Here is a 13,520-nt window from a genome sequence, read left to right on the forward strand (position 1 = left end):
CCCAACTGAGCACTAACAAATATGTTACAGAAATAATAGCTTTCTCCCCTTACAAAGAGGTCTTAAGATCTACATCTATTAGTAACCAATTCACCTGTGATACACCTATTTTATATTAATGTAGAAAAATAGTTAATCAACAAGGAAGTTAAACTTCAGAGCTCTCTGCAACAATCTATTATTGTAATTAACTCTTAGAAAGTCTACAATGGTTTCTTATCTGTCACAAATCACCCCAATTATCTCTGATCCAACAATAAACCATTCCTTAGATTACTCTTACTAATAATGCCATTAACTAAGGATCTTCCCAGCAATTGCATTTCATTCACAAGGACTATTACTGCAGTCTCTGATGTAAATATTTCTGCAGCATCCATTGTTCAAAGGTCTTTCTGAAAACACAGCAGCCCATCTTGCCAAGAGAATCCAGTCCATCACACATCATTTCCATTATTTCTGAATTTCTTGTACTTGTTTCCTTTTCAATTTTTTCTGCCAAGGCTATAATAGTCAGACTAGATTTTCTTCTTCATGTCTGGCAGCAACAAATCAAATTCCAATCCATCAGATTACAAATTGAGTCCAATTGTTATTTTCTGCTTTTGGGTACCATCCTGGGTTTTATCTACGCTTTTAATATGGTTTTATGTGCATCATGTTTAGTCAAGGAAAGTAATGTTGCAATAAAGACAACAAAAATGATTCAAAAAAGATGGTGACAAGGGTAAAGCATCTAAGACACAGAATGGTACCCCAATCCTAAACATCTCTACCAGTACAGCATCTCCAATTTGTTGAGGATTTCCGTAATGTTATTTGAAACGAATAGTTTGGTATATTGTGATTGGCAGCTGCTTAGTCCTATACATATAATCAAGTCATGAACTACTCTGAAACTGATTGGCAATGTAGTAACTACAGCAAATGATACATATTGGAGATCCTGATAAGTTTTCAATGTATTTACAGAGAGCAAAGTGAATTGGTCACCAGAGATTAGAGTTTTTTTGTTGAATTAAGATAACTTGTTATTCAGAAGAAGGTGAGTACTACTTCAGTAGCTATAAAATAGCAACAAGATGTAGAGCAGGCACCAGCACAACTGGAGATCTTTGGTGGAAGGAGCAGCATGAAGTGCCTAGCAATTCTCTTCGCTCTTGTGGCTTTTTCTGAATGTTTTGTTGAGTCAGTCCTCATTTTATTACTAATATTTTCATCACTGACAGCTGCAATTGTTTGCTTGTTTACTTGATTTATTCATGAACTTTCTATTCTGGCAATACAGGGGAGATAAACTATGGATGGTATATTCAGATTTAAAATTACATTGTTATTTTAATACAATACAATGCAAAGAGAAAGCAGATTGAGCCAATATTAAAGGCATTATTATACTCTTTTGGTTTTACTAATATGTAAACGTTATCTTAAATATTTTAAATATTCTAGATATTAAATATCTAGAAACTAGTTAAAAATTTCAACTAATGCTTTTAAAGTTTAAGGATGGAATAAATTAACTTGTAGCATTTTCTTTAGGCAGTCGTATCATCTCTTACATTTGTGCAACTCTTTTGGATGTATGGTTTATTATGTTCATGAGTTTGGGCTGTATTAATATTTTTGCTGCTGAAGGAGTCAAGTTGAAAGCCCATGATATTTGACTGAAATCCATAAATGTTTTTACTTAATTTAGATATAGGGTGGATGACAATGTGAAACAGTATAAATTTTTTTTTTCCATTAAAAGGAACACATGTATAGGAGAGGAACGACAACATAGCATCTATTCATTTTGTTCTTGTATGCTAGGGTTCCCCTCTGGAAAGGAGAGAAACTTAGAGATATTCTTAGGAAGAAACATTTGCTGGAAAGTCTTCTACAGAAACATCATTATGACATTAGTACTAAGTACACCACACATTCTCCAGATGTTTTCAATCCTGGTCAGCTGGCTGATGAACCACTCATGAACTACTTAGATGTAAGTTGCTGGTTTTCTTTTGCTTTGCCAATAGGAGAGAATATAGGTAGCTCAGGGTTGAACTGTGTAGTCCTTGATGCTCTCTAGCTTGGAGCCCTGTGTCCAGATAGTATGTTTTAACATGGGAAAACCTTTTCCCAAATGTATGTTATTTATTTCCTGTGATATTTGAATAATTTGTAAATTATTTTACCAATATAAATGTCAAAATGCTAGTGAAATAATGCTAGCTCGATTACTCTTATTTATGTAGCTAACAGGGTGGCACACCCTTTTGTTAATTCATTTGGTTTCTACTTTGTTTTATTATTTCCTTCTATAGATGCTTTTTCTATTGCTTTATTTTGTAACACTTAGGTTTATGGTGTTTATTTCATGCCTCAATATTAAAACATTGTCAAAAAGATCTACTGTACTTAGGTCTTCCAACATATATTTATTATTTACAAATTAACAGTCCCAGTACTATGGAACAATCTATATTGGAACACCACCGCAGGAATTCACTGTTGTGTTCGACACTGGATCATCAAATCTCTGGGTACCATCTATTTTCTGCAATAGTCAAGCATGTAGTAAGTAACTGTCTTCATCAGACTTGATCAAATGGATTCATAAATGTACTAAATTGTATTACATATACTGGATAGCAGTGATAGCTATAAAAGATGCAGTTTCACTGCATCGTAGCTAGAAAATCCTGCAAGATGAAAAAAAAATTGCCCGAAGCCATTGCTCTACTTAATGAAGAACTTCTCTAAACAGGGATGCAGATCTGATAATGGCATGAGAGACCCTGCTCCCTGAAATTTCACCCAGCGGTCCTGAAGGCATGCCATTGTAGCAGAATACACAGCTAGCACTGGCTTTCTTAAAAATGAGGAAAACTCATTTTGCAGCACAGAGGGAAAAGCACTTGATACAGGATGGCCTGCGTTTCTGTGGAGAGGACATTTTGTCTGCTTCACTCCTCTTCTTTCACTGCTGTTTAGCACTGTGTGGGCTTGAAAAGTAGACCAAACAATAAATTAAAGGAACAAAACAAGGTCTGTTAGCATGCTATTGTGATGAGCTCAGGCATAGAAATATGCTTACTTTATTTCATTTTATGTTTTTAAAGATCAGTGGAAGGGTACAGGGCAAGGCAAGAAGTGGGCATGGTAAATTGGCAGTTGATACCAATAGAATACATATAGCTCAGGGTTCAACTTTATTTATTTATTTATTTATTTATTTATTTATTTATTTATTTATTTATTTATTTTCAATTTATATACCGCCCTTCTCCCTGAGGACTCAGGGCGGTGCACAGCCAGAATTAAAAACATGAAATACAAATATTAAAAACAATTAAAATCTATATAAATTTGGCCCAAAATTTAAAAAAAACCACAAACCAATTAAACATTTAAAAATTTAAAAAATTTCTTCCTAAGCCAGCCCGGCTTGCTGGAAAAAGTGGGTTTTAAGGGCACGGCGGAAGGCACTGAGGTCTTGGATTCTCCTTATCTCTGGGGGCAACTGATTCCAGAGGGTAGGTGCCCCCACAGAGAAGGCTCTCCCCCTGGGGGTCACCAGCCTACATTGTTTGGCTGATGGTACCCTGAGGAGGCCCTCTCTGTGGGAGCGCACGGGTCGCTGGGAGGTCGTCGGTAGCAGCAGGCGGTCTCGAAGATAGCTAGGCCCTATGCCATGGAGCGCTTTAAAGGTGATAACCAACACCTTGAAGCGCACCCGGAAGACCACCGGGAGCCAGTGCAGCTTGCGCAGGAGCGGTGTTACGTGGGAGCGCCATGCTGCTCCCATCACTACCCGCGCTGCTGTGTTCTGGACCAGCTGGACTGTGGACTTCTTGGTGCTCTCGGAACTTGGTTGTTTTCTTGCAGACATTCTGTTACCTGGCTGTGTAACTTCTTTAGTGCTAGCACCAAATAAAATGTTTGCAAGAAAACAACCAAGCTAAGAAAGCACCAAGGACTCTCCAAAGCAGTTGATTTCTGGTCAACACCTAAGAGCTGGTTACTTTGCCTGTTCAAGGCTACTGCCCATAAAGGGCAGATACTGATCAGCTGGGCAGTTCAAACCCTATAAATGTTCCATATCCATGTATACATCCAAGATTCAAAAAGATTTAGAATGATAGAGAACAGCATCTCATGAACGTTAAATAAGAATCAGGAGAGTTTGGCAGTGGGATTTTAGGAATAAGGCCCACTGAGCGCAAGGGGATTTGGCTTCTAACAATAAGCATGTATAGCATTTGGGTAACCAAATGCAATCTTCTAAGGCAGGCGTATCAAACTCAATGTCATTGAGGGCCACATCAGGGTTATGTTTGACCTCAGGGGGCCGGGGTGGGTGTGGCCAGGGTGAGTGTGGCCAGCTTCATGTCACTCGTGTTGGCGGCGTCTGTGGTGGCCTGAGTGCTCTGCCAGCGAAAACAGGCTCCCGAGCTCCGTCTTTGGTTGCCACGACCTCCTGCAACTCTCTTTCACTGGGAGAGGGTTGCAGGAGGCCATAGCAACCAAAATGGAGCTCAGGAGACCGTTTTCACTGGCAGAAGCACTGCGGGCCAGTCCTTCGCTGTTTCCAGGGCAGCCCCGCGGGCCAGATCCAGCCCCTGGGCCTTGAGCTTGACACTCTTGTTCTAAGGAATATATTCCACTGAATATTATGGGATTTGATTTTGGGAAGACATTTATATGACTGCACAGATAAATTTTAGTTTGTAAAAGCACAGGGTAATTTTCAGCAAAAGGTTTCAAAATGGTCGTGTTAAAATCAATTTCCGTCTTTGAAGACTGACGCAAATAGTAACATATCATATTTTCCAGAAATAATATTCTTTTTATATTAAGTGATATTCCTCTAGTAAATAATTCTATCCACTAGTTTTATTAACTATTTATGTGGCTTTTCCTTTTAATTGGCTAATAAAAGGAAAGCATTTCCTTTTAATCAGCTAATAATAATAATAATATAGTTCAAATGCTCTGCACTGTAAAGCATTGCAATATTTTTCCTCAGGAAGAAATGTATATTGTACTGAGCTTGATACCCACCATTGATTAAAAGCTGGTTTAATATTAATTAATGACTGGTGTTTTTTGTTTTTTTTTTATATTTAGCAAAACATCAACGATTTAACCCAAGCCTTTCTTCTACTTTCAAGAGCGCAAGAAAGACTATGGCCATTTGGTATGGCACAGGAAACATGAAGGGCTTGTTAGGATACGACACAGTGAAGGTAAAACCATGCATTTCTGTAGCTACCTAAAAGATGAGCAGATAGTAAATGGTTAATAAAGTCTATTTCCAACAATGGTATAGTTCAGAGGTGGATGTTTAACCATATAGGGCCGTGTTGGCGAACCTATGGCAGGCGTGCTGGAAGTGGCATGCAGAGCCATTTTTCTGGGCATGCAAGCCATCATCAAACTCACCTGAAACTGTGCATATACGCCTCTGGTGCACATGCGTGCAATTCAGGGGACCCAGCTGGTCTTTGGAGCTCTCCTGCTCATGTGTTTGCGCATACGTGTGAGATTGTGCACGCAGCGTGCACTAGTGCACATACGCAAAAGCTGTGCGCATGCACAGATGGTGTGGTTATGCGTGCAGCACATGGGGAGGAGCCACGTGTTACCGCAGGTGGCACACGAGCATGCGCAGAGCTCAAAGCGTATTCCTCTTCAGCACTCGGTAAGTAAAAGGTTCGCCATCACTGGTATGGGAGAACATTTGTCCAAGGGATTGTTTGCTCTAGATGTGCATAGTTTATGCTTCTTATTGGTTCTCTTTTTTATTATTTTTTAAAATTGTATACTAGAGTCTGCATGGCTTTAGAATTCAACCTCCCATGTTAGGCTATGGTACCTGAACATATTAGAGATAGCGAGGCAAGTTGTGGGTAGTTATTTAAAAAAATAAAATCAGGTGACATCACAACCATCAAAGCTCCTGCCCTTTTTAAGGGGATGGGATGTTTTTCAAAAAAACAGGTGGGGTTTCAAATTCATGGTTGTGGGCACCGACTTGGCCTTATTGATACCCACCCATCCCATCAACATCCCAGTAACAAGGAATGTATTATGCTCATTTCTGCGAAGGAGGGGGAAAAAATGACAGAAATGACATACAGAAAGGAGCTCACACTAAGGTCTGTGCATGATGCCAGCAGCTATACATTCACCTTGGAGCCTGAGAGCAAAACAAAATAGAATTGTTACTGGTTTTGGGCAAACTCAGTCTCTTCAGTAATTTTAATTAATTAGTAAAAGGCCGTGGCTGACTCAGTTATTGTCTTGAAGCCGTGATATTTATTAATTTAATTGTGTGCTGAAGAATATGAGCCTAGGCTTATGGGGGTGGCCGTCACTCATAGTATTAAAAGTCTGCTCTGGGGTTCACCAGGTTAATAGATAAAGGAAAACTTTGTTTCTCTTCTAGGTGTCCAGCTACTCTGATACCAATCAACCTTTTGGTTTGAGCACTGAAGAGCCAGGAAGCATTTTTACCTATGCAAAGTTTGATGGCATCCTAGGCTTAGCCTACCCCTCAATTTCGGTTGATCAAGCAACTCCTGTCTTTGATAATTTGATGAAAGAAGGTTTAGTGCAACAACACTTGTTTTCTGTTTATCTCAGCCGGTAAATAATATTTTGATCTACCAGTTGTTGTTAGTGGTGGAAGGAAAATGGAATAGATTTCTTTGGCAGCCCAATCATGTCACCTGAATAACACAGAGTTGGGTTGTATTCTTAAAGTGTATGAGATGGCCATGGATTATAACTCTATAACAATTCAACAGCAAAGATTAAGACAGCTGTTGTTCTAGCATTTGAGCTTGCATGAGCTTGCATTTGTGTAAAGGCCAAACTTCTCACAGCAAAATGTCTATGGAGATTCTCTATCATCCTGGTCATGGTTGTCCCAAAGGTGCTTTTCTAAAAGGCAACTGGATTTTCTTGGTTTTTTTCCCTTGTTTTAATTCTTAGAGGCCTGGGGTGCAGTGGTTAGAATGCAATATTGCAGGCTAATTCTGCAAACTGCCGATTGCCAGCAGTTCAATTCTGACCGCCTTGACTCAGCCTTTCATCCGATGTCAGTAAAATAGGACTCAGTTTATTGGAAACAATATGTTGACTCTGTAAACTGCCTAGAGAGGGCTATAAAGCACTGTGAAGCAGTATATAACTTTAAGTGCTATGCTATTGTTTCTCATCCAAAAAGTTTCTTTAGTTCAGAAGCTTTTTGAATGAGAAGTGAAACTTTTTCAAGGAAAAAAACCAAGAAAATCCAATTATTGTTTGAAAAAGCACCTTTGGAACTTCTCATGGCAAGTTCTCTTAATGATTCTGCATTAGGTTTAAAGTAGCATGGGATATCTCTGATTCCACTATGTCAGCAGTAGTAGAGAGCTGAGCCAATGGATTTCTGGGTCAGCTATGGTTGTGTTGAAATTGATGTTTTCTTTTGCAATTCTTTGAAAAGCTGGAACTCCATAGAGCTTATGAACAGATTGTTTCATTAATGGGGTGATCCTTGAGCACTTCTACCTGGTCCTTTGCTTGGTGGCATTTTCCCCCCAAATATGCACAAAGTGAAGAAAAGTCTTGAATGGATGGAAAAAGTGGGAAAGAGCAAGCAGATCCTTTTGGTTTCTTTTGTTGCATGTGTGGATGAGGAATCTTCTTTTAAAATTCTGGGACATGGGAGAATATCAGTTATTATTTAATGTTCTTTGTAATCATGATATGAACATCTTCTGGCACTTTGTAACAGTAAAGCAAGTTTTTGAAAAGTCACAATTTTAGCTGAAAATTTAATATGCATCAAATGGCTTGACAACTTCATATTCATGTTTCAGAAAAGCAACTGGGAGCAAGATCACTTTTGGTGGAATAGATCATTCTCATTATACTGGTTCTATTAACTGGATCCCTGTGAGTCAACAAACATACTGGCAGATTTCAATGGACAGGTAAGCAGGATTTGCCATAAGTACTATTATTTAGATTATAAACAATATACTATATAGATTGAGCTCTTTACTATTATTGGACATTACAAGTGAAAAAAAAGGAAAATAAGTCAAGCTCTGGAAAGAAAAAAAATTCTGGAAAGAAAATTTTGATTACATATGGCATGTTACATACTGGAAGAGCAGAGGTTCCTGCTCTAAAGAATTCCCAGCTACATTTATTATAATTTCTTTCTGCAGTTTCAAACACATATCCTGGTTTTGCCTTGACTAATTATATAGTATAGAACCATATTAGTCACCCTCACAATAACTTCTTAAGGGACACATTAATTATATTTTAACAAGTGGTAGCCTTTTTTATTTCTAGTATCACCATCACATGATTTCTGTTTCTTAGTGTTTTAGTGAATGGTAATACGGTTGCCTGCAATAGTGGCTGTCAAGCAATTGTTGATACAGGTACCTCCCTCCTGGCTGGTCCACCATCCGGCATATCTAGCATCCTACAAGCCATTGGAGCTAAACAGGGGCAGGTAAGATTAAACCCCTTATTCTCTGCCATTGTATTTGTCATTCATTACACTTGAAAGATTCTTCTACTCATCCTTATCACACTGATGGCCATACAGTACCAGGCTGTAAGGGGTTAGGTATGGAAATACATAGATTGGTAGACATCTGATTTGTATTACTGCTCAGTTTGCATTGTGGATTTCCACTTCAGCAGATTTCTGCCTGTACATTTCATTAAAATTCAAATGTAAATTTGATAGTCTTGTTAAGGTTTTGTTTTACTTATAAAGTGTATGAGATGATCATGGGTTATGGCTGTAAAAATCCTTAAATAGTAAAGAATATTAAATCTCCCTAGAGATTGATTAAGAAAACACTTCCTGCATTTATCATATAATCAGAGTAACTGAAACTATCTTGATTTGCAAATTGATGTTCACCTCAAGCATAAAACTTAATGTTTATGGAGTTTCTCAGTCATCCAGGTCATGATTGCCCAAAGGTGTTTTTTCAAAAGGTAATGGGACTCCCCCCACCCCAAAGACATTTAATTTCTCATCCAAGAAGCTTTTTCAGTTCTGAGCTGAAGAAGCTTCTTGGATGAGAAGCGTAACGTCTTCAAAGGGGGGGGGGAGCCCAGTTGCTTTTTGAAAAAACACCTTTGGGACATAACACTTAATAAACATAATAGTGAATTACCATGTAAGACAGCAATTTTACTTTCTTGAAATTTCATATGTGGAACAAAAATGTTGCATTTTGTGATTTAAAAAAAAATACTGTTTGTTGTGATCAGAATAATTCAAGAACACTCTTCCTTGTTTTGTGTAGCGTGTAATCAACTGCAGCAAACCCGGTCAACTGCCTGATATTGTTTTTGTGATCAATGGAATCCACTATCCACTGAGCCCAGCAGCTTATACTAATCAGGTACATAATAGATTTGGATTTATACTCAGTGCTTGGTTACAACTATTTCTATGCAGATTAGAAGTGCATAACTCTGCCCAAGGCAAGGGATGAAAATGGAAAGATGGAGGCAATCTTTTGTAAGAAATATTCTTAGTAATGCAGTTTGGGTCTGGAGATGCTCTTTTGAAGTACATCTCAAATTCAAGGATAAAGGTGCTCTGTGGAAGCGCAATCATACCTGCTCTCAGATACTATTAGATTAACATAGATTTGATTCTTGAATACGGTTTTTGACTTTTAGTAATTTTGTCCTGCAGGTTACATGTTTATCACCATCAATATTTTTTGATCCAAAATTTTCAGTATGATATCAGGTGTCGCAAGTGTTTTTTTAGCTGTTCCAGGAAAGGCAAAATGTGGAAGAAAATAATGCTGTTTTCCCCTTAGTTTCCTCTTTGCATAGAAAATTGCAAAATCTCACTTTCTGCATTTTCTTTTTAAGACCACAATATGTGTTTTTGCAATGGCAGTGAGAAAAAAAAAGTCTGCTCGCCATTCTACTTTTAGTTATTTGAAGTCAAAAGGTTACACGAAAGGAAAAAGAGCAGCTATAATCTAGATCAGAGCTTCTCAACTTTAGCAACTTGGTGGCTGGGGAACTGTGAGAGTTGAAGTCCACATATCTTCAAGTTGCCAAGGCTGAGCAGCATTAATCTCTAGATAGAACATGATGTACAGTATTTTATGTGGAAAATACATGAGACGTAAAGCTATAGTCTGGTAAGTTTTATTACTCCTTTATTCCAGATACCACTATGTCCAACTACCCCAGCACACCATAGTTATGTTCCCACAATAAAATGAAAAGCATAAGCATAGCAGTAAAACAAAGGCCCAAATTTGATGTGCTTGGGAGATCCTTCCTAGCATACCTGTCAAGTGCCAGGGAAATCAGGAGATTCAGATTCAAATAAATCTGAGTATAAAGATTTATTGCAAGCTTAAGCTGTCTACAAAATCTGGGTTAGCAATGGTCAAGGGAAATGAGCAAAAATTAAGAGGCATTTGTGGGCTGCGCTTAGATCTCTTGCGGATTTCAAGGGGCTTGTGACTTATGACATGTTTGACCCCTCCTCAGGTTCAGCCTGGTCATCTCATACTATTCCTGGCATCTCTGCACTAGACTTACCAGATATTGATGCCTGCTGATAATATACTATCTTATCCAATTCAACTCTTCAAATATGATGAATTATAATTCCAACAATTCTAGAATAGTATGGGCCCTAATTATAGCTCTGCTGTCTGGGAATCCTAGGCATTGTCCCAAAACATCTAAGTAACCCTACCTATATTATCTATGTCTGGGGGATACTAATCAGTGAGTAGTTAGTACACCAAAATAATAACACAGAACCAAGTCAATCACCCTGTGAAAAAATAGGCTGTTAAGGAATCTCCTCCATTATATTATTTCAGGGCTCAATGTATATGTGGAAACCACAGTCCACTTCCAAGCCTGAATCTCCTTATAGTTTCTATATATGTGCTTATTGAATTAGTCAATGTTTGAATTCACATAATATTGTATTTAAACTATAAATAAATGGAATAAGATGATTTGCACAACATCCTAAACCACAAAGAATCAAGCCAAAATTTACACTAACCAAGCATATCCATTTGTTCGGATGAGTCTGTAAAGTTTTTAACTGATCTCTCAACAGTGTTATCTCCTGAAAATTTATACTCTTGATATTAATAACTCTCAATAAAAACAAATAACTTCTATGTTATTGATGTCTTCCTGGATTAAAAGTACAGCAATACAAAACAACACTATTACAATGTCCACATAAATTCACTGGCATTCCCCCCCCCCCCCCCGAACTAGCAGAAAGGGTTTCAATACTATCCTGTCTCACTGTATATCTGCTGGCACAGTTCAAAGAGAGGATAATGTTACAGTTCAATTCTTTTCGCAATGAAGCAGCACACAAAGCATTTCACAAATCTGGAATCTCCATACAGCTTTTAAAGAGCTTTCTTACTTGAAGAATTGGATTTTTATTCCTTTGGATATCATCTTAACTAACAATCTCTCTGTAGACCATACACTAGCGTTTATTTTATTTTGTTTATATGTACCTTTATATATTTTCACTTGCTTTTGTGTGTGTGTGTTTGTAGGTTTACTGGTACAATTTGACTAAAATTAATTCATTGAATAACCCCTGCACAGATTCAGTCTTATGGCTGTTTTTTAATTTTTGTTGTTGTTGTCTTCTTCCTTCTCTCTAGATTTTACCAGGCTATTGCACCGCTGGTTTCCAAGCAACTGGTGGGAGTAACTGGATTCTAGGAGATGTGTTCATAAGAGAATACTACAGCATTTTTGACAGAGGCAACAATCGAGTTGGGCTGGCAAAGGCAATCTAAGAAAAAAAAATCTGCTTTTTACAACAGTGAATACTGTATCTGTTTAATCTGTTTATTTACGGGACCGCCTGCTACCACCAATAGCCTCCCACTGGCTGGTATGCTCTCATAGAGAGGGGTTCCTCCGGGTGCCGTCAGCCAAACAATGTCGACTGGCAGCCCCCAGGGGAAGAGCCTTTTCTGTGGGGGCACCTACTATCTGGAATGAGCTCCCCCCGGAGATACGGAGGATCGCGGATCTGCGCACCTTCCGTTGCGCTCTCAAGACTTTTTTATTCCATCAAGCCAGCCTGGCCTAAATCTTTCCCCTTTAAAATGTAAATTTTAATTTGTTTTTAACATTATTGAGTTTTAAATTTGTCTCGGCCAAATTGTTTAATTCGGTTTTATTCTGTTTTTAAAATTTGCATTTATGTGTTTTATTCTGTGGCTGTTCACCGCCCTCAGTCCTTTGGGAGTAGGGCGGTATACAAATCCAATAAATGAAATGAAATGAATGAAATGAAATGAAATGAATCAACACATCCAGCTGTAGTTTAACTTCTCAGCAATGTATTGAATTAACTCTAGTCCTGTATTTTTAAACACAATAGCTGATAATTCGCAAATGATAGCACTATTCAGGTATTTCTGATTACTCTTGCATGCAAAAAATAAATACATAAATAATATCTTGTTCCAAAGCTGTGTTCTTTGCACATATTCATGTCGACTTGCACGAGCTGTGATAAAACATATTAGATTCCTAGACTGACAGAAAACAATCTCCAGGTAGAGATTATACTTTTATATTAGTCATAACTACCTGCCAACTAACTCTTTGAAAGGAAGGTGTTCCTGGTTAGATAGAAGAGATTGGTCTTTGACATAAAACATTTCTTTACTAAGTTCCTATATGTGTGGCCTTGCCATATATTTTTAAAAAAAAATAGGATTCAGGATCACATAGATCAGGAAGTAAGAAATGTGCTTATGCTTATTTTTATTTATAAATGCATATTTATGGTTCTTCCTCATATCTAGAGAAATGTGCCTTGAGTGGAGAGGAAAGTATGTCGGTCTAAAAAGCACTGGCCCCACAGCCTACCTTTAGCAATCCAATTAGTGCTGCTGCCGCCCCACATTGTAACTTGTGGTAGCTTCAGGGTAACAATCAGCAAAATCTCTGATGTCTCTCCCTGTCCCATCAGGGTTATTTATGTGTGGGGAAATGAATTACCAATCATTCTCCAGAAAGTATGACTAACTAGGGTTGGGGAACTTCAAAGATGGTCTGATGCCTTTCTTTGCACTCAGCTAGGATATTATCTGGAGTTGGTTTGTTTGGGGTAGTTCACAGTCAACTTTTACTTATTGTCTGTTTGTTTGTCAGGAGAACAGTTGTCCCTCCATCTGCTGAATGATTTGAAGGCTGATATGGCAAAATAGCCTGTGTTTTTCAAATGGCCGTATTGGAAAGCATGGGGTAAACTGCCCCTAAGCCTTCACTGCTTCTTCTTGTCTTCATTTTCATGTTAAACTGCCTGTCTCAGCAGTCCCGTTGTCTGTCTTCGCTCTGCTCACCCAATTATTCCTTCAAAACATCAGCAGCTGCTGGTCTTCCATCTATAATCTGGCATCAGTCCCACCTATGGAAAAGGGGGCGGGGCAGAGGGGGGGAATACTTGGGAAAGTGAAACATGC

General features: G+C 38.2%; 1 protein-coding gene across 1 annotated transcript; it reads left to right on the forward strand.

Moving 5' to 3' along the window:
• Positions 1 to 1,132: 1,132 nt before the first annotated feature.
• On the forward strand, positions 1,133 to 11,837 carry LOC117664335 (embryonic pepsinogen-like). The gene is made up of 9 exons (XM_034415264.2): positions 1,133 to 1,188; positions 1,816 to 1,987; positions 2,445 to 2,562; positions 5,116 to 5,234; positions 6,437 to 6,636; positions 7,857 to 7,970; positions 8,371 to 8,506; positions 9,318 to 9,416; positions 11,700 to 11,837. The coding sequence occupies exons 1-9, from the start codon at positions 1,133 to 1,135 to the stop codon at positions 11,835 to 11,837; spliced, it is 1,152 nt and encodes a 383-aa protein (XP_034271155.2).
• Positions 11,838 to 13,520: the final 1,683 nt, after the last annotated feature.

The sequence above is a fragment of the Pantherophis guttatus genome, chromosome 3, assembly GCF_059756535.1.
Source record: "Pantherophis guttatus breed Tessera chromosome 3, ASM5975653v1, whole genome shotgun sequence".
NCBI lineage: Eukaryota > Metazoa > Chordata > Lepidosauria > Squamata > Colubridae > Pantherophis > Pantherophis guttatus.